The following is a 20,931-nucleotide window of genomic DNA, read 5'->3' as shown; positions in this document are numbered from 1 at the left end:
AAATTGGCACAGTTATTCTTTAAAGACTTATTTTCAGTTATTTACATTTGTGTATTTAACTGAGGGGTCGGTAGTCAGAGATAATATATGAATGCTGTGTCCTTGGCAAGTTTCTTTCCACTAACCCGATATTTCCCCCAAATTAGGTGTGTGAGTGGCACCCTCCTGAAAAGCTGAAAACGATGCTTGATTTGGAATTGAAAGACACCGGAGAGACCCATCAGAGACTCCTGCAGTTTTGCCAGGATATTATACGTTTCAGTGTCAAAACCAGTACGGATCCTATGTCTATTATCTACTGTTTTTATTCCATTAAATACTATGATGCTCTTTGAAATAGGTTTTCGGAACGTCAGGCTGTTCTTGCTTTTGCTGTCTGACAAACAAGGTGACAGTTTGACAGATTCTTCATTTTCTGCTATGTCAAGCAAGAAAGACCCATAAGGCCCATTTTGGATGTACAACACCAGCTTCATAAGCCATGGTTTATGAAGCTGTGATTGAGCATCAGGGCTGTGCGCTTGTCCATCACCTCCTGATGCTCACCCCTGCGGCGTAATATTCTGGTTGGTTAATCAACATTAAACCAGAGTTTTCTGGTTAAAACAAAGCAACATCCTAATGCTGAAGTTGGTGTTAAAGGAAAACAGGAAGAAGGGCATGACTCAAGTATTCGTTCTTGACTCCATAAACTGTGGTTTATGAAGCCAGGAACCTAAGTCTGTAAGAGTTTATTTTACTGTTGCTCTGGGGCAGTTCCTGAAAATTGACATCTGTGGGTGAGTTTTCTATGTCTTGCCTTAATGTGATGCTGCACTCACTGTATGAATTGGGAACATCATGAAACGAGTTTCCCTGCCAATATGCAATTGGCGGTCAGCTGTTATGGCAGAAAAAATCAGTACATGATGGCCCTGGTTCTCATTATATAATATCATCACAGACTGAGGATATTTTTTTCCTCAAGATGTCAAGACTTATCGGTAAGGAATATATTGGAAAACATTCCTGTAAAATGCAAGTGCAAATCATGGTATAATTAAGTTTAAACCTAACTTTATGAAGAAATGAATATTACAACTTCTACTAAAGCTTTTATTATGTAGGGGTGTGAGAGGAAAATAAATGTGCAGACAGAGCCCACAATAAATGTTAATCTATTGCTATTATTATTAATTTCCTTTCTATATCGCTTTATATTTTTTAAGGGGGGGGATCTCAAGGTGGTTTACAAACTACATTAAAACATCAAAGAAAACTATCCAGAATGAAACATTACTGAAGAAAGCCAAATATAAAGTATACATTCAAAGCAACATAACTAAATGGAAACTAAAATATTATCTTAAAGATAATACATTACAAAGGAGGTCAACTACAGAATGCACGTATAGTGCAGCAAAGATAACAAAAAAAATTATTTTAAGCGTTTCAAAAGACAGCATTACTAAAGGAATATAAAATGCACATTTAAAACAGCATAATTAGCAAGAGAATCAAGTACTGATTGATTTTGTAGCTGGAGTCAATCCAGGCCCCGCCTTCCCATGCCAGGTGGAAAAAGACCGGCAATTCAGGGAACAGGTCTTCTAGGACTTCCAGCCAGTTCTTTATTACAGGGCATACTTAAGGATACGCAGAACCGGCACCTCTTTTTGTTGTTGTTAAAAAGTGTGGCACTTACTATAACAACTTCATGGTGAATACTAGCACCTATTTTTCTAGAAGAAGAAGAATAGCACTGGTTGTAGCTAATCAATACTTAGGAAAGCTTCAGAGGTAAAATTCCCAAGTGTGCATTAATGTTCTAACATCCCATATGATGGATCTACTTCTAACTCTTTTTATCACAGAATGCTAGATAGCTTTAATATGCTCTTTTTCATTATTGATGCTGTTTACCTATTGCTTATGCAGCTTGAACTATTCCCATGTAAGATAACAAACTCTGATAAGCTTTTAATTATTCGTCTTTTAACAGAGCCTCTTGTGTGTCTCTTAAAAGGGACAGCATAAGTTAAAAAGTATAGATAAAGGGGGAAATTACCTTTCTGAAACTTTTGGAGAATTCCCCCCCTCTAAATTATGGGCAGTGTAATAATATATTTATTTGCAAAAAATATATACTGCCAACATTAAGAAAAAAAATACACAGGCTGTGAAGAGCATAAACATCAGTGATAAAACTGCAACAACAACAATATAATATTGAAATTTATATCCCACCCTTCCTCTCAAGTGATGAAACAATTCGTCACTGATATAAAAACAATTCTAGTACACATGGAAACTAGGAAAGACCACTCCTTCAGAGGTTTGTTAAAAGGGGAAGATCTTCACTAAATCGCCATAATTTTCCATGCAGATTTTTTAAACCCTATGTGCTCTATATATCCACTATTCCTATTGGGTAAACTTGTCCTTATTGTATATAGAAAGTGAGGGCAGATATTTCAAATGCTCAATTTTTTTCAAAGACCCCTGCAATTAGGTGTGGAGAGGTTTACCTTCTTAGCGACGAAACGGAGACAACCCCCCACCCCCTAAAAATACTAAAACAAGAAACTATATTTTTGTCTTTATGCCACCCAGTTTCAATTTAGAGATCTCTCTACTTCTGTAGTTAGAAGTAGAGTTGAGGTTAAAATAGATCAGACCCAATTCTAAGGGGACACAGGTGTATCAATAAGCAGGTGTGCCTTGAAGAGGGCCGGCTCAAATTCAGCTTTGCAGTGGTCCTATGCGCTACGTTTGTCCCTCCCTGACGGTCCATCACTCAGGCAAAGGAAAAAGTCTGGAGCAGGGGGGAAAGGATTAACAGGCAGCACAGAGCTTCTGTCTGTTCAGAAGAGGCTGCAAGTGATACACGGTGTATCTCTTCCTGCAGGTACTTGTGGGACTTAAAAAAAATCCTCCCTTTTCAAGCAAGTGATACGAACGTCCTCTGCCCTCTGATATTTATCAGGAAGGGCTGAGCATCATCTCTAGCTGAAACTGAGAAGAGGGATTGTGCATTGGTTTTCCTGCACCACTTATGCTAACCAGATTTATGTCTTTTTAATTTACAGATCACCCAAGATTTTTTAATCAGTTGTACGCTGGTATTGATTATTACTCTTTAGCAGCGCGTTTCATTACTGAAGCATTAAACCCGAGTGTGTAAGTGCCTTTTATTTTTAATTGATCTGCTGGGTCTGCCATGCTGTTTCAGTGTAACAAATTCTGATTTCCTGCAGATTTCCATGTGCGTTAATGGCATTGATGATAGGGGTGTGGTTTTTCAGATGTCGGATGAGTTAAAGCTTATTTTGTCATATTGTAAGTTCAGTATAGACACTCAAGTAAAGATGTAGAGGAAACTCTTGGCTTAAGAATGTTAGAGGACCCATGTTAGATCAGACCAAACACTAGTCCAACACTCTGTTTGTATAGGATCCAACCTTACGCTCACAAGGAATATCAGTGTCTTTTTCATGTTCCCAAACAATTGGTATTATGCTGCCTCTGATGGCAGCCCTGTTTAGGGAAGTTTTTAATATTTAATGCTGTATTGGAAGCTGCCCAGAGTGGCTGGGGAAACTCAGCCAGATGGGCAGGGTATAAATAAATTATTATTATTATTATTATTATTATTATTATTATTATTATTATTATTATTATTAAGGCTATGGATGGGAAAGGGAAAGGACCCCTGGAAGGTTAAGTCCTGTCAAAGGTGACTATGGGGTGCAGCGCTCATCTCACTTTCAGACCAAGCGAGCCAGCGTTTGTCCACAGACAACTTTCCGGGTCATGTGGCCAGCATGAACAAAACACTTTTGGTGCAGAACCAGAGCAGCACACAGAAACGCCGTGTATACCTTCCCGCCGGAGCAGTACCTATTTATCTACTTGCACTTTGACATGCTTTCGAACTGCTAGGTTGGCAGGAGCAGGGACCAAGCAATGGGAGCTCACCCCGTCGCAGGGATTCGAACTGCCGACCTTCTGATTGGCAAGCCCTAGGCTCTGTGGTTTAATCCACAGCGCCACCCGCGTCCACTATAAAACCTCACATGGGCTTGACTGCTGTTATCCCTGGTACCCTGGAATACTGACTACACTCAAGGAAGGGAATCCATCATTTAGCTCGTATTCTTCTTTGTTCAGCTATTCATGATCTCTACCTTTTCATTCAATTTTCTTCAACACATTTTGTCAAAGCATTGTTCAGACAGTTGCCTTTTATGTCACGTTTATATATATTCAGATATACCTATGAAGTGTCCCCAGTGTTTTTGTTAGTGGAAGAAGCAGTCCTAAAGAAAATGATTGAATTCATTGGGTGGGAAGAAGGTGACGGTATATTTAATCCAGGTAAGAAAGTATCCCCCCCCCCCTTTTCTTCTTGCATGCAATTTAATTTAATTTAAAGTTATATTTTACTGCTTTTGCCAGTGCTGTGTATTGGAGTAACCATGAGTGGTTCTTAGGCAATGTCCATACAGGAGTTGCCTTGCTTTAGGCAAGTACATTCCCCTGCTCGGGCAACCTGGTTTTTACAGAGGGATAGAAGCAATTTATGTTACATAGTTCATGGTGCTTCCTCCTGCTGTGTGAACAGCAGTGAAATATGAGGCCAGATCCGTACCATTTCTGTGTACTCTGAGTTTCAAATGTGCTACCAATGTTCAAATGATCTTCCAAATATGATCCTCACTGCAAGAAGTGAGGTTACAGGGAACCAGGCAAGTGAGGTTACAGGGCCTTCTCGGTAGTGGCGCCCACCCTGTGGAACTCCCTCCCATCACATGACAAGGAGATAAGCAACTATACAAACTTTAGAAGACATTTGAAAGCAGCCCTGTATAGGGAAGTTTTAGTATATACTGGAACCTGCCCAGAGTGGCTGGGACAACCCAGTCAGATGGGTGGGGCTCAAATAATTTATTATTATTATTATTATTATTCACCCATATCCTTGAAAGCATTTTTTGACAAGGTTACCATTGGAACCTCATGGTAACCAAAAGCCCAGATATATTTATTTTAATTTTAAAATGCTTTTAAACTTTTTTTTCACACACTGTTAAAAGCTTTTATCTTTTAAATGTATTACTGTGTATATATTTTTAAAACTTCAGATTTTATTTACCTTACAAAAATTAGGTCAACTTGTTTTAACACTTGATTTTATTGATAATTTAAAAGCATATTTCATATGGTTTCATGTGAGCAGCTTAGATATTTTTTTAATCGTTATGTGGTATATAAATCCTGTTAAACATTCAGAAAGTTGTACCTTGATGTGCCTAATTTTTGCTGGTAACCCTTCGCTGACATGGCAGATGTCCACGCCTGAACATTGGGCACCTCAATGCTTATAAATTGGAAGTGCAACGTACAGTATTAATGAATATGAGTGTTGCATGAATCTTTTCCTTTCCCTTTTTTAAAGGTGGCTCTGTTTCTAACATGTATGCGATGAACTTAGCAAGATACAGATACTGCCCTTACATAAAGGAAAGGGGCCTTTCAGGGATGCCTCGGCTGGTGGTCTTTACGTCAGAAGAGGTAACCAACCTTCCTCCTTTGTAATTATTCAGAAAGTACATTATGCTGGAGCGCAGATTCAGTGCCGGATATACGTACAGTGGTACCTCTGGTTAAGTACTTAATTCGTTCCGGAGGTCCGTTCTTAACCTGAAACTGTTCTTAACCTGAAGGGCCACTTCAGGGGCCTCCTGCTGCCGCCGCGCTGCCAGAGCATGATTTCTGTTCTCATTCTAAAGCAAAGTTCTTAACCCAAGGTACTATTTCTGGGTTAGCAGAGTCTGTAACCTGAAGCGTATGTAACCTGACGTACCACTGTATAAGCTAAACAAGCTATAGCTTAGGGCCCCACTCTCTTGGGGGCCCCAAAAAAATTTAAAGGGAAAAAACCTGGATGTACATTTCCAAAATATAAGATAAAAACAAATAAAATAAAACCTACATACAGCAACAGATTTTTATCACTGGTTTGCTCATTTCTATATATAGGGTGCCTACATTCTGCATGGACTAGTTGCATGGCTACATGTGCAAATGGCTTTAGATACCTATTAGGTCCATAAATGACCATATAGCATATATTCAACACAAAAAAAAGCAACATTTTGTTGTTGACAAAGGTCATCTGGACATATAAAGGGCCCCATTACCTTCAGGAGCTTAGGGCCTCATCAAACCTAATTCTGGCCCTGTTTGAGAAAACATATTTGTTATCGCAAGCATAAAAGGCTTACCACTAGATAGAGAATCAATGCTGGTCTAGGATGCAGGCTTGAACTGGTTCTGTCTGCTCCTGAATCTATGAGGCTGTGTACACATTAGCCGGTTAAAACACAGCTCAGTTCTTCTTTTTATCAATTTGGATCAAAAGTTAGTTGAGGGGGAAATGCGTGGAAACACAGCATTTCATAAGCAACGGCAGGATTGAAATGGATTGCGTCGGTGGGATCAGGGCCAGATTTAGGTTTGATGAGGCCCTAAGCTACTGAAGGTAATGGGGCCCTTTATATAGCAGGCAGGACCCATGACTTACACCATAGGAGCCTGTTGTTGTTGTTGTTTAGTCGTTTAGTCGTGTCCGACTCTTCATGACCCCATGGACCAGAGCATGCCAGGCACTCCTGGCTTCCACTGCCTCCCGCAGTTTGGTCAAACTCATGCTGGTAGCTTCGAGAACACTATCCAACCATCTCATCCTCTGTATTCCCCTTCTCCTTGTGCCCTCAATCTTTCCCAACATCAGGGTCTTTTCCAGGGAGTCTTCTCTTCTCATGAGGTAGCCAAAGTATTGGAGCCTCAGCATCAGGATTTGTCCTTCCAGTGAGCACTCAGGGCTGATTTCCTTAAGAATGGATAGGTTTGAATCTTCTTGCAGTCCATGGGACTCTCAAGAGTCTCCTCCAGCACCATAATTCAAAAGCACCAATTTTTCGGTGATCAGCCTTCTTTATGGTCCAACTCTCACTTCCATAAATCACTACTGGGAAAACCATAGCTTTAACTATAGGAGCCTACACAACACAAAACACGGTTGCTGTATGTAGGTTTTATTTTATTTGTTTTTTCACTTTATATTTTGGAAATGTACACCCAGGTGTTTTTTCCCTTTAATTTTTTGTGGGGGGGCCCCAAGAGAGTGGGGCCCTAAGCTATAGCTTGTTTAGCTTATACGTAAAATCCTGCACTGGGTGGGATCACACTGGATGCAGAGTTAAATGGAAGTGTGTGCATAGCCCAGTTAGCAAAAAAATAAAATATAATTGCAAGAAGTCTCATTGGAAATCCTTCCAGGACTGTTTCTCTTCTGCTCTTTTCTAAGCTCATGTAGTAGACAATATGCTGTTTCAGCACCACTTCACCTGCTCTGCACTCTTGCTCCCTACAAGTTTTGCCCACAGTGAGAAGCCTATTGATAGACTTTATTTATATTGTGGGAGGGGGACATGCACGTGTCTGCTTACCTGCAGTCTTTCTGTTCCTTGCTGTATTCCTCTCCCTGGGAGATAGCTTTCCTACAGTGAGTTAAGTGACGAAACATTCATTTATTTCCACCCACTGCTCCAGTGTTGGGAGTAGAGAGATACTGTTTTAAATTAAAGCAGAACAGTTCCACGCTCATTTCTCAGTTAAAATAAAAAATAACAACGGCGCAACAAAAACATCTGTTTTGTACTTCAAGGGGCTTTCTTGATTATTACACGCTACTCAACTGATAATGACAAATCACATCTCCCTAAAAGTGACAAAAAAACCCCTGTTCTTAATGGTTTGTCAAGAGGGAACAATCTAGTCCAGGAACAAATTGAAATGCATTGTTTGGAATTTATTATTTCAAGCTGATGTAAATGGAGTGTTCTTCAGTGATTGTATTTTAACAGCAATTTGCAGTAATCTGCATTCCCCCCCCCCCCCCCATGGCAAAACAATTTAAAAACTGGACGAAACGTTTCCCCCACTTTTGTGGGACCATTTATCCTCTGTAGAAGCGTGTTTGGGATATTCAATGTCTTTTTGCAGGGAAGGTGCACTCTAAGAATTTGTGGTTGGGAAGGAGGTTGAATCCTTTACCTTTCAAGTAAGAGGTGGTCAAGGGTTTGTTTTGTTACTGGGAAGAACAATGCTATATTATGGGGGCAGCCACTTTTTGCCCTCAAGGATGCCCTTGGCAAACACTATGGCATTGCCTCATTCTCAGTGACATTTTGTCCAGGGAACAGATATGGGCTGCTGTCAGCTACCCAACTGATTTCTGTTCAATGAGAGAACAACCTTTCCCCACCTCATATGTACAGATAGTTTCATCAGATCAAAATGTAAGAAAAATGCCGGACTGAATACTTCATTGAAACACTTCTATTAACTGCCTACTTTGGTCCGCTTAGTAAATCATGGGAGTAAATTTGGGGGGACTTTGACCAGGTATGGATGTAATGACAAGCCATGGTTGGTTGTTGTGGGAATGTGGCTACACAATAATAATAATAATAATAATAATAATAATTATTTATACCCCGCCCTCCCCAGCCAAGGCTGGGCTCAGGGCAGCTAACAAGCAATAATAAAAACAAGTTGAATGAATATAACTTAAAAACAAGATTAAAATACAACAATTAAAATATTGAAACATTAAAATATTAAAATATTTCTCACAGGAGGAGAAAAGAAAAAGGAAAAAGAAAGAGGGGGAGGGAATCTAATTGGCTTCAAGCCAAAGGCCAGGCAGAACAACTCTGTCTTACAGGCCCTGCGGAAATAAATCAGATCCTGCAGGGCCCTGGTCTCATGAGGCAGAGCGTTCCACCAGGCTGGAGCCAGTGTTGAAAAGGCCCTGGCTCTGGTTGAAGCTAATCTAACTTCCTTAGGGCCCGGGACCACTAGGGGGTTGCCATTTATGGACTTTGAGGCTCTCCGTGGGGCATACTGGGAGAGGCTGTCCCGTAGGTCCCAAAGGTTGCATGCCCTTCCTCTCTTGAAAGCTTCCACTTTTGGACCAACCACAGTTCTCCATTATTTCTGTACTCTTAAGAACTCCATTGTTTGTTTTAGCTAACTGAAATTAGAACAAAGTCGGGACCAAATTATCGTGGGCCCTTAATTGTGATCTTCTCATACTTCTATACTGTTCATAACAAGAGCTGTGATTCATTGTGCAGCCTTTGTTCCCCATCCCCCTGCCCACTTTGGAGATTTTGCTGATCTATTATTTTCTGAGCCCGGAGTGGTTTGACATTTTCTAGTAATTCAATGTCACACTCCCTTTGATTGAGCTTAATAGGTGACTCATAGCTTACTAATAAGGAGCTGTTTTGTGAGAATCACTCGCAATTCAAATGAAACCTTGCTGCTTAAGAGTCCAAATCTCTAGTGAGTGCCACATTGTAGCTTTGCACACGTATTTCATTATTGATGTAATTCAATGTAACAGAAGATTAATTATCTACCTATGTATGTTATTATTCACACAACACTCTGAGTGAATGGATTCTAAAGCCTTTGTGAATGTGCCATGTTAGAAAAGATTGGCTGGTGGTAGCTGATGATATCTTCTGTGCATTTAGTTAAAAATTGGGGGGGCGGGGGGGGGGAAGAAGTCCTGTCAAAAAGGTGGGGCGATCCATCTCATCAGAAAAAGTGTGACAGGATTGAATACCTTTAATATATTCATACCCACACATTAAAGTGCAGTATTTTTCATAATTATGTTCCTCCTTAACTGCATTTGTGTGAACTCTCTTGAAGAAAGCTGAATTAATTAACCACCTGGTTTCACCTGCTGTATGCGAAGGAAGAATTTAAGGCGTTTTCAGGGTAGTTGGCAAATATATTAATTTAACCCTTAAATAACTTAACAATTTGCTCCAGTTTCTTATTCCTCCCTATTTTATTATTATTATTCTACTAAAACAAATAAGCCGCCCTAAATTTTTTCTAGATAGCTCAGTCAGTAGAACAATTACTTTGAGCCATGAAACCAGAGGTTTATGTCCAGTGCTTAACTAAATTTAAGGTTCAAAAAGCTCAGAATTCCCCCCTCCCCTACTTTGAGAGAGGAGATTAATGCTCACCTATTTTGCAATTCTGTGGCTGTCGTTGGTTTTCTGAAGCCTTGATTTTTGCCTAAAATCTGCAACGTGTGTGCCTCAGGAAAATTATTTGGCGATATGTCTGCCGTTAATTGTTTGATTTTTACCCTTACTCAGTGTCATTATTCCGTGAAGAAGGCAGCATCGTTCTTGGGGATCGGCACACAAAACGTTTACTTCGTCAAAAGTGACGAAAGGTAAGGCGACCGAAGCCGTCGAGGCCGTCTGATGATCTTTTTAAAATGCTGAAGTAGTGCTGAAAGCGAGTAACCTATTACATAACTGAAAAGTTTTAAATCTGTGTCCCATAGAGGTAAGATGATACCTGAGGAACTGGAGAAACAAGTCCAGCGGGCAAGGAAAGAGGTGAGAGGGGGAGAGAGAGTGAGAGAGCAAGAGAGTCTGTGTGCCCTGTGAAAGGCATACCTTATGTGCATTTGTGTATGGCAATCTGCTCCAATGGGGGGCAGTGTTGTGCCCGGACCACGGGCCACGGGAGTGATCTGGCGAATGGCTGGGCTGGATGGCTGCCAGCTGGCGATTGACCAATGCTGGCTGGTTTCGGGCAGGTGCTTCCTGGGGGGTGGGGGGTGGGCCCAGCCGGCCAATGAGTGCCACCCTGGCCCACTCCCAGGGGGATAAATCGTGGCCTGTCCTGGCTCTCCTCCTCAGCCTCTTTCGTCGGATCATGCATGTGAATCTTGCAACACAACGTTGCGAGATTTCCAGCTGCAGCTGCTGCTCAAAAATTGAGAAGAAGGTGCATTAAGGATAATATAATGGGCTGTAAAGATCTGATCAGAAATGAATTTTGGAAGCTTATACACACACACACACACACACACACACACACACATACACACACACACAATTATATATATATATATATACACACACACAATACATATAAAGTAAAGGTAAAGGTACCCCTGCCCATACGGGCCAGTCTTGACAGACTCTGGGGTTGTGCGCCCATCTTACTTAAGAGGCCAGGGGCCAGCGCTGTCCGGAGACACTTCCGGGTCACGTGGCCAGCGTGACAAAGCTGCATCTGGCGAGCCAGAGCCGCACACGGAAACGCCGTTTACCTTCCCGCTGGTAAGCGGTCCCTATTTATCTACTTGCACCCGGAGGTGCTTTCGAACTGCTAGGTTGGCAGGCGCTGGGACCGAGCAGCGGGAGCGCACCCCGCCGCAGGGATTCGAACCGCCGACCTTTTGATCGGCAAGTCCTAGGCGCTGAGGCTTTAACCCACAGCGCCACCTGCGTCCCACAATACATATATATATGTACAATTAGGGTGATACTACATTGTAATGGTGTATATTTTGTATAGTATGCATATATTTCTTTTTTAGTGGTGGTTGAAAGGCCGTGATGGTCGCACCAACAACAAAAATCATAAATTCAATTTTTGGTGGCGTTGTTAGAATGGAAGAAGGGTGAATGAACGTGAATGAAAGTTAAAACAGGGTAGTTTCTTGTGTTGCAAATGTTTCAGGTCCAGTCTGCTTTGCCACAGATTGCACGGTAAGTTGTGAACGGGCAGTGTGATCCCCAGGTATTTTAGTTCATCGCTTAAAAAATAATAACGCTAGAACTCACAAAATGGCATGAAAGAATAACTCTTGCACTGCAAAACTGAGCCATTCTCATTATGCTTCTCACTGAGATTATATCTATAATTGTGCTCAAAATTAAGGAACACCCCAGCTTAAGTAGGCCAATAGTATCTTCAGGATACAGTATATGCTCAATGACTATGGCATTTTATCAGACATTTCATTCAGTTTGGGCAGATAGGAGAAATGTGGAATAGAATTAAAATAAATCTGTTCATGAATAAAAGATCAGCTGCTATTTTCTGGGCAAAACAACTATTGACAAGCAAACAGCATTCCCTTCATTGTTTAAATGGATTATTGATGATAAAATCTCCTTTGATTTTAAAGTGTTTTGCTGTGAAAACAGTACTTGGCTATAGCTTCTCGTCCTGCACTCTTCTTTTAAAAACTATCCTTGCGGATGCATCTATCTGTGCTTAATATGGTTTCATTTCCTTGAAGTGAAGACTATAAGCATTTGAAATGTTCTCTTATCTCATTTCATGTTTGCAAGTGTCTCTGCTGAATGCCATTCGATAACAGTGTTTGGTGTGGGAGGCATCCTATCTTCTCTGCTTTGCTGTGCATTGCTTCACAGATTGCAGAAAAAGATTGGTGCCTGTGTTTTCATAGGGTATTCACAGAACAGATTCTAATGTTTGAAAGGAGATCCATAGATGCAAAGACATGGGAAACATATTTTCGGTTCCTCACCTCATGATAGTCTCAAGGGCAGGTTCCTGAATGTAACTTCCTCTTCAAACATTAGAGAAAATACAAGATGGATACACGGTCCAGTTATGGCTACCTTGCCCCATGAAAACTAAATTCGTTATGGTGTATAATTTGTTCAACCGGTTTTCCTATAAATGCAAATTTTGTGAGGGTTTTTTTCCCCCTCAGGTGCTTTTATATACCAAATAATATTTTTTAAAGTTGCGAAACGGTAGAGACAAAATGAGTATGATGGGATATTCTGTCCGTGTTGTGATGGGTTAGGATGGCTCCCTATCACGGTTCCAGAGTTCTTCATTTGTTGCAATGCGCACACAGAGCTCCCTGCTTTCTCATTCACTTCAATGGAGGAACAGCATTTTCTTTTCTTTTCTTTAAGGTATGTGTACCCCCTCCTTTCCCAAAAGAGCCGCAAGGCAGCTTGCTGTAAAAAAAAACAAACAAATTATAATAAGCCACAATAAATAGAACAGGTAAGAAGCAATTTGCAGGAGCCAGTGAAACGAGCTGAGAAAATAGAAATAGCTGAGACTCCAGCACCATTAAAAGCGTCTGAGAATAGCATAGACTTTGACAGGCACCTAAAGGACAACAGTGGTGGTGCCAAGTGAATTTGGGTGCCACCACTGAAAAGGCCTTCTTGAGTTACCTCCAACTTTTGAAGACAGGGACATCCAAGGGAGGATTTCTGAAGAGGATCTGAATTGGTGGAATGATTCCTCTGGAAGAAGTTTGGTTTTTTGATATCCCGATCCTGGTCAGCCACTTAGCTTTAGTGGTAAGCATGACAGATCTTCCAAGTGTCCCTATTTTCCAGGGACGTCCCTGATTTGGAGAACGCCCTGCTTTTCTTTAGGATGTCCCTATTTCCACTAGAGAAATGTTGGAGGGTATGGAGTTATCCAACTTCCGAGCTGTCTGAAGGCAATCCTGTCAGTGGTACCTTGGTTTACGAACTTAATCCGTTCCGGAAGTCCGTTCTTAAACCAAAGCGTTCTTAAACCAAGGTGTGCTTTCCCATAGCAGAGGGAGACTCAATTTACAAATGGAACACACTCAACAGGAAGCGGAACATGTTCTTATTCCAAGGCAAAGTTCACAAACCAAAACACCTACTTCCGGGTTTGCAGCGTTCTTAATCCAAGTTGTTCATAAACTAATCTGTTCTTAAGCCAAGTTTCCACTTTATGGGGAAGGTTTTTTTTAATGTTTAAAGTTTTACAATGTTTTTATATATGTTGGAAGCTGCCCAGAGTGGCTGGGGCAACCCAGGAAAATGTGGTGGGGAGGTATAAATGGTAAAATTATCATTATGGAACGGAACGTCCCTATTTTCTTCAGATAAATGTTGGAGGGTATGGCATGAGCACTTTGGTTTGGGTCCAGAAGCAAACTATTCAATCTGTGAAAACTAGACGCTGGCTGTGGTGATCAGCCCCTGTTAATAACTGGGCCATTATACTCTGCACCAGTTGAAACTTATAGGTGCTTTTCAAAGGCAATGTGTCATTCTCTCTACGAATCCTTCTGTCTGTTTGAATAAAGCTGCCGGTGAAGCTACCTTTCCCCAGAAGAAATCACTGGACTGCAACAAGTATGATTTTATTTTAGCCTGACATTCATGGAAGATTATGGTTTTAAATTCACATTTAAATTATCCAGAATGAAGTGTGGAAAGAAGGAAGGAAGGGGGGGAGCCCGTTTAATGCACAGGATGTCTCCCCTTCCGTTCCTTCTGCCCGAATGCATGTCAATATCATTGAAGCATTAAAAAAATATTTCCCATTGAAAATGTGTTTGGCAATCATTTCAGCTAGCTCCAGAGTCTCATGGCAAAGTGAAAAGACAATTTCTGAGAAGTACCCCTCCTTTCCTCCCCCAATGTTAAGCTAAAAACCTATTTAAAGTCTGATCAAAGCCAAAAGAATCCAGTTTAGTGGGATTTATGAGGCTGTTCCATTGGCTGCAGGAGAAATTATTTGGGGGTTTTTTGTTCAGCGTTTTAAGTTCGTAACCTGAAAGTCACTTTAATCAATAGTTCAGCGTAATGAAAACTTACAGCTGTTGCTTTGGGAGGAAAATGTTACTTACCGGGGTTTTTTGTGTTTGGCTTTTCAGGATATAGTGTTTCTTAAGATATTATTGCAGTGAGAAGAATTTAAAAGAAAGGTACTAAGTACTGCAGATGGTTAGGTTGTTAGCTCCATAGCTTCAGCATATGTATAAACGCAATATAAGGCTCCACCCACTCCTGTTCACAAACAGCTGCATATAATGACCTAGCTTGCACAGTACAGTAAATGAAACTTTGACTTTCTGGGACCACAGAAATATGCAGGCTCCCAGATAAGAGTTTGCAGCTTCTTTGTTTCTCCCCATACCTTCTTGCTCCTGCACAACACGGAGGTAAGCCAAAAATGTGGCTTACTGCAAGTGTGGGGAATCTTTGACTTTCCAGATGTTGTTTAACTATATCTCTAGCAAGCATGGCCAATAGCCAGGGAAGATGAGATTTAGAGTTCAGCAAAAGGTTCCCCATGCCTGGCATAGTATTGTCACCTGAAGAAACCTTGCTACAGCTCATGATTAGTGAGGAGAGAGCTTAAATATGAGACTCGGTTCAGGTGGCACACTAAACTGTGGTTTGCATGATCCCTGTAAACCATAGTTTGGCTTACTGTGTTGTGCAAACCAGGCCATAGTGTGCACTTTGAGATTTTAGTTTTAGTGCTGTACGGCAATTGAGACTCATGCCTTTGGAAACAAATAACAGAAATCCTACTTTCTGTTGTAAGTTTAATACTTTGGGTGGAAAGTCTTTTCCAGCAGATCGATGAAGACTTGCGTGATAACGATGCCAATGTTGAGACTGAGACCCAACGAGTTTATGCACATCAGTATTATCTTATTTTTGCTTTTCAACTGCAGCCCCCAACGTTTTGTCTGCTGCTGCTCCTGAAGTTTGGAGAGAGTTGGGTTATGGCACACAATGGTCAAAAGGGGCTACTTCATAGCCCTGCTACGTATTTCTTGTGTGACCATTTGGACCATAGGATGCAGCTTGTTGTTGTTTAGTCGTTTAGTCGTGTCCGACTCTTCATGACCCCGTGGACCAGAGCATGCCAGGCACTCCTGTCTTCCACTGCCTCCCGCAGTTTGGTCAAACTTGTGTTGGTAGCTTCGAGAACACTGTCCAACCATCTCGGCCTCTGTCGTCCCCTTCTCCTTGTGCCCTCCATCTTTCCCAGCATCAGGGTCTTTTTCAGGGAGTCTTCTCTTCTCATGAGGTGGCCAAAGTATTGGAGCCTCAGCTTCAGGATCTGTCCTTCCAGTGAGCACTCAGGGCTGATTTCCTTCAGAATGGAGAGGTTTGATCTTCTTGCAGTCCATGGGACTCTCAAGAGTCTCCTCCAGCACCAGAATTCAAAAGCATCAATTCTTCGGCCATCAGCCTTCTTTATGGTCCAGCTCTCACTTCCATACATCACTACTGGGAAAACCATAGCTTTAACTATATGGACCTTTGTTGGCAAGGTGATGTCTCTGCTTTTTAAGATGCTGTCAAGGTTTGTCATTGCTTTTCTCCCAAGAAGCAGGCGTCTTTTAATTTCATGGCTGTCACCATCTGCAGTGATCATGGAGCCCAAGAAAGTAAAATCTCTCACTGCCTCCATTTCTTCCCCTTCTATTTGCCAGGAGGTGATAGGATGCAGCTATCTGTCTACAAATCCTACCTAGTTGCAGGGCTTTCCCTCCCTCAAGATCCCACCCATTGTGATTAATATGTCATTGGGTCAGGGCTCATTCATAACTCTAGTTCTGGAGGGGTTTGCATCTGAAGTTGCCACACATCCAATCCCTGCAGTCTACTCATCCCAGTAGCTTCAGTCTATGGTGGTTCCACACCTGGTACCTGGTGGGTTATGTGCTTTTGGTGCGTCCTGCCTCTCTGGGCCTGTCTTGTCCACTTTTCATGCGCATGGTCTCCTGCTACTGCGTGGGAAATTGCCGAACAGACACCCTGTCCTTTGGTAGACCTTCTATTCACATTTGGCGGCAGATTCAGATTGTTGATGGCAGGAAAAATAAGCACTAATTATGTAATGCAGGTAAGATCCCCCGAGAGGTGAGGAATCTCTTCCTTGCACGAGTAGCCTCCTAGCTGAGCTAATTAGTACTATCATCAACTGAATGTTGTTATTAGCATTTAATACCAGGGACTCCTCTTACTCTTAGTTCAGAAGTAAGTAACAGGGAAGGGAGAAAGATAGCTATGCTATAGAAAGGCGTGGCTATGGCGAGGTGGTAGTAGTGGCATCCTACCTAGTTACGCTGTCATCTGCTAATGTTATGGTCTCTGAAAATGGTGAAATTCGAGGCTACACTGTGCATTTCTTTAAATGTGTTAATAGTCAAAAGGTGTTTATAACAGTGAGTGCCTCTGGTTCATTATTTGAGAAAAGGTCTGTATACATCTTGAACCCATACCACTCCTTCCTTTGCCGCTCCCATCGAGCTTCCAAATTTTCGTGGAGAAAGAGAAGAGGAAGGGGAGAGCAGCAGCAGGGGCAATTCTAGCTTTGTTGTTGTTTAGTCGTTTAGTCATGCCCGACTCTTCGTGACCCCATGGACCAGAGCACGCCAGGCACTCCTGTCTTCCACTGCCTCCCGCAGTTTGGTCAAACTTATGTTAGTAGCTTTGAGAACACTGTCCAACCATCTCATCTTCTGTAGTCCCCTTCTCCTTGTGCCCTCCATCTTTCCCAGCATCAGGGTCTTTTTCAGGGAGTCTTCTCTTCTCATGAGGTGGCCAAAGTATTGGAGCCTCAGCTTCAGGATCTGTCCTTCCAGTGAGTACTCAGGGCTGATTTCCTTCAGAATGGAGAGGTTTGATCTTCTTGCAATCCATGGGACTCTCAAGAGTCTCCTCCAGCACCAGAATTCAAAAGCATCAATTCTTCGGCGATCAGCCTTCTTTATGGTCCAACTCTCACTTCCATACATCACTACTGGGAAAACCATATGTTTCTGCAAAACAGGGCACAAAGACTACATTCCCCAGTGCACCATTTGTGCACCAGGTCCATTTGTGCTAAGGAGTTATCCTTCATACAATCATAGTTAGAAGGGTCACCTAAGTGCCAACACCCAGCAATGCAGGAATCTCAACTAAAGCATACGTAACAGATGGCCACCCAACCTTTTCTCAAAAATTTCCAAGGAAGGCGAGTCCGCCACCACCCGAGGAAGACCGTTCCACTGTCAAATGGCTCTTACTGTCAGAAAGTTCTTCCTGAAGTTGAGTCGGAATCTCCTTTCTTCTAACTCAAATCCATTGGTTCAGATCCTAGCCTCCAGAGCATGAGGAAACAAACTTGTTCCATCTTCCGTGTGACATCCCTTTAGATATTTGAAGATTGCTATCATATCTCTCCCCTCCACCAGTCTCCCCTTTTCCAGGCTCAACATACCCAACACCCTCAACTGTTCCTCATAAGGCTTGGTTTCCAGACCCTTGGTCATCTTGGTTGCCCTCCTCTGCACATGTTCAGCTTGTTGATATTCTTCTTAGATTGTAGTACCCCAAACTGGACACAGCACTCCAGGCGTAATCTGACCAAGGCAGACTAGGGCTTTACTGTGACTCCCCTTGATCAGGACACTGTACTTCTGTCCCCACAGCCCAGAATATCATTGGCTTTTTTTTGCTTCTGGATCAGACTGTTGACTCGTGTTAAGCTTGTGGTCTACTAAGACCCCTAGATCCTTTTCATCTGTACTACTGGCAAGCCAGGTGTCCCTCACCTTATATTTATGCAGCTGGTTCTTCCTGTCTAAGTGTAGAACCTGACATTTCTCTCATTTTGTTAGTTTGGGCCCAGTTCTGCAATCTGTTAAGGTCCTCTTCAATCCCAATTTTGTTATCTGTGGCATTAGCTACCACTCCCAGTTGGATATCATCTGCAAATTTTATTAGCATCCCCGCAATACCTTTATTCGGGACGCGGGTGGCGCTGTGGGTTAAACCACTGAGCCTAGGACTTGCCGATCAGAAGGTCGGCGGTTTGAATCCCCGCGACGGGGTGAGCTCCTGTTGCTCAGTCCCTGCTCCTGCCAACCTAGCAGTTTGAAAGCACGACAAAGTGCAAGTAGATAAATAGGTACCGCTCCGGCGGGAAGGTAAACGACATTTCTGTGCGCTTCTCTGGTTTGCCAGAAGCGGCTTAGTCATGCTGGCCACATGACCCGGAAGCTGTCTGCAGACAAATGCCGACTCCCTCAGCCAATAAAGCGAGATGAGCCCAGAGTCGGTCACGACTGGACCTAATGGACAGGGTTCCCTTTACCTTTAATACCTTTATTCAAGTGCATTATCAGGCATAGGCAAACTCAGTCCTTTAGATGTTTTGGGACTACAACTCCCATCATCCCTAGCTAACAGGACCAGTGGTCAGGGGGGATGGGAATTGTAGTCCCAAAACATCTGCAGGGCCGAGTTTTCCTATGCCTGACTTTATAAAGACGTTGAACAACAACGGGTCCAGGACAGAACCCTGTGGCACCCCACTTGTCACAGGATGACGAAGAACCATTAGTGTGCACTCTTGGGGTTTGGTCTATCAACCAGCACTGGGACCCATACTGAATCTCTCTCCTTGGTGGGAATGTGATATTCCCTTGAGGAGCTGGAGGGCACTCTCCCCTTATAGTGGACAAATCCCTTTTTGTTCTCACTTGCTTAGAATGGCTTGTGCATTTGTGTTTGGAGTGCTCACAAAGAATCAAGGCTCTTTTGGGGCATGCACCCCCTAGTTACTGCATGCAATGTGACCTTTGGGGGGGGGGAAATCTGAAATAGCCCCTCGGATTTCTGATCCAGATCAGGATCGTGGCACACAGGAAGGGGATGGTTTATTATTTTTACATTTAAAAGCAATTGACCCTTGTCTCCCATGCTGTGAGCTTGCTGAATATCACTCTCCCCGCCCCCCCGAAGCAAATTGCAATCTGGCATGGGGGGCAGGTTTATTAGGACCGTAGCATTGGAGGAAAGGTTTGGATACTCACCCCCACATGCCTCAGTTGCTGGTTTTGATTCACATTAAATTCAGAAAGGCATGAGTTCTTTGTGGTGTAAATGGGCATTGTTGTGTTGGAAGATGTTTAATAGGGCCAATTCTGGGGTGAAGTCTAATACTTGCTTAGTTATTTTACATATTTCTTGTATGGCTGTTGTTCAGAATAGTTGGATCTTTATCACATTCACAGCGCAACAGGACAATGACAATAATCCACCAACAGCATACAAATCAATATGGCTAACCTGATCCAAAACACCCACTCACACATGAAAACAAAGACCACCACGGCCAATCACAAACAAACAATCACACCCTAGGCCAACCCCAACCTCTCTCACCACCAAAGGAACACAAGTGAACAACACAAGCACGCTGACACCAAACTCTACATACATTAAGCATAATAGAAACACCGCTACCCGACCCCACCCCCATCCATCTCCCCTCCCTCCACCCCCTTTCTTTTTTTCTTTTTTTCTTCTCCCCCTAATGCCTCAACAAATGAAACGGATTTGTAAAAATGTTACATGGAGGGAAAAAATACGAGGCATTACACTCACACTGTAAAACAAGAAAACCCTTAATAAAATATTATTCCAAACAAAACAAAACAAACAAACAAAAAAATTCAGAAAGACATAAATGCCAGGCACAACTTGTCCCTTACAGAAGAACCCACTTCTCCTTTAAAGTTGACCCAACCAATCAGTTGAAATATCTTAAATATCGCAGTAGTCTTGTGCAGGGCTGGGCTGGCCTTGCCGCAAAGCAGAACATGCCAGCACCATCAGGTTATTTTCTGGGAGCGGGTGTTCTTTGGTACCATCTGAAAGGCAGGAAATTGTCCATTGTTTATTTGGTTATATTTTCCACTGCTTGGGAGGGTGAACCATTGCTTAGGCTGCAGTTTGGATTTTCCCCTTCAGGTACCGCAAATGTCTTAAGCTAGCCCTGCCATAACAGAAATCTTTCCAACCTGAATTTGAGAAAGAGAGAGAATCACTTTGCTTCCAGTGACATATGTGTAAAGATTTTGGGACCAGACCGCGAGAGAGCATTGATCATTGAAAGTCGATGTTTGACATTCTGGCACTTAAGTAACCCAGGTTTTTCCAATGTTTCGGATAGAATACTTTTAAAAGACCAGCTGAGAATGTAAAATGTAGACATTGTTAGTCTTGTCCTAGATTCCCAGACCTTATTGTATTTAGCGTGTCACCCTCACTGGAGAATTTGAACAGTGCAAACAATCTTTTGTTTTGGATCATTCCGCAGGGTTCAGCACCATTTTTTGTCAGTGCTACAGCTGGCACCACAGTTCTGGGAGCGTTTGATCCTCTGGATGAAATTGCCGACATCTGCGAGAAACATGACCTTTGGCTGCATGTTGATGTA

The 20,931-nt window shown here is 42.4% G+C and overlaps 1 protein-coding gene and 1 long non-coding RNA gene across 5 annotated transcripts in view; one reads left to right on the top strand and one right to left on the bottom strand.

Moving 5' to 3' along the window:
* Positions 1 to 20,931, top strand: part of GADL1 (glutamate decarboxylase like 1) — a gene marked incomplete at its 5' end in the record, with an annotated part of 98,161 nt that overhangs the window by 16,401 nt on the left and 60,829 nt on the right. For all 4 annotated transcript variants that reach the window (XM_083705880.1, XM_083705881.1, XM_083705879.1 and 1 more), the window contains 7 exons: positions 147 to 273; positions 3,069 to 3,159; positions 4,250 to 4,356; positions 5,438 to 5,553; positions 10,233 to 10,312; positions 10,427 to 10,481; positions 20,812 to 20,928. In XM_083705880.1, coding sequence (XP_083562006.1) covers positions 147 to 273; positions 3,069 to 3,159; positions 4,250 to 4,356; positions 5,438 to 5,553; positions 10,233 to 10,312; positions 10,427 to 10,481; positions 20,812 to 20,928 — 693 coding nt within the window. The remainder of the gene's footprint in view (positions 1 to 146; positions 274 to 3,068; positions 3,160 to 4,249; positions 4,357 to 5,437; positions 5,554 to 10,232; positions 10,313 to 10,426; positions 10,482 to 20,811; positions 20,929 to 20,931) is intronic.
* LOC310828534 overlaps positions 14,145 to 20,931 on the bottom strand; it is a 76,563-nt gene continuing 69,776 nt past the window's right edge. Inside the window, exon 2 of the long non-coding RNA XR_014557010.1 lies at positions 14,145 to 15,514. This is a non-coding gene — a long non-coding RNA (uncharacterized lncRNA). The remainder of the gene's footprint in view (positions 15,515 to 20,931) is intronic.

This window comes from Podarcis gaigeae (genome assembly GCF_964106915.1).
Source record: "Podarcis gaigeae genome assembly, chromosome: 12".
In the NCBI taxonomy this organism is placed as follows: Eukaryota; Metazoa; Chordata; class Lepidosauria; order Squamata; family Lacertidae; genus Podarcis; species Podarcis gaigeae.
This window is presented reverse-complemented; position numbering and strand designations above follow the sequence as displayed.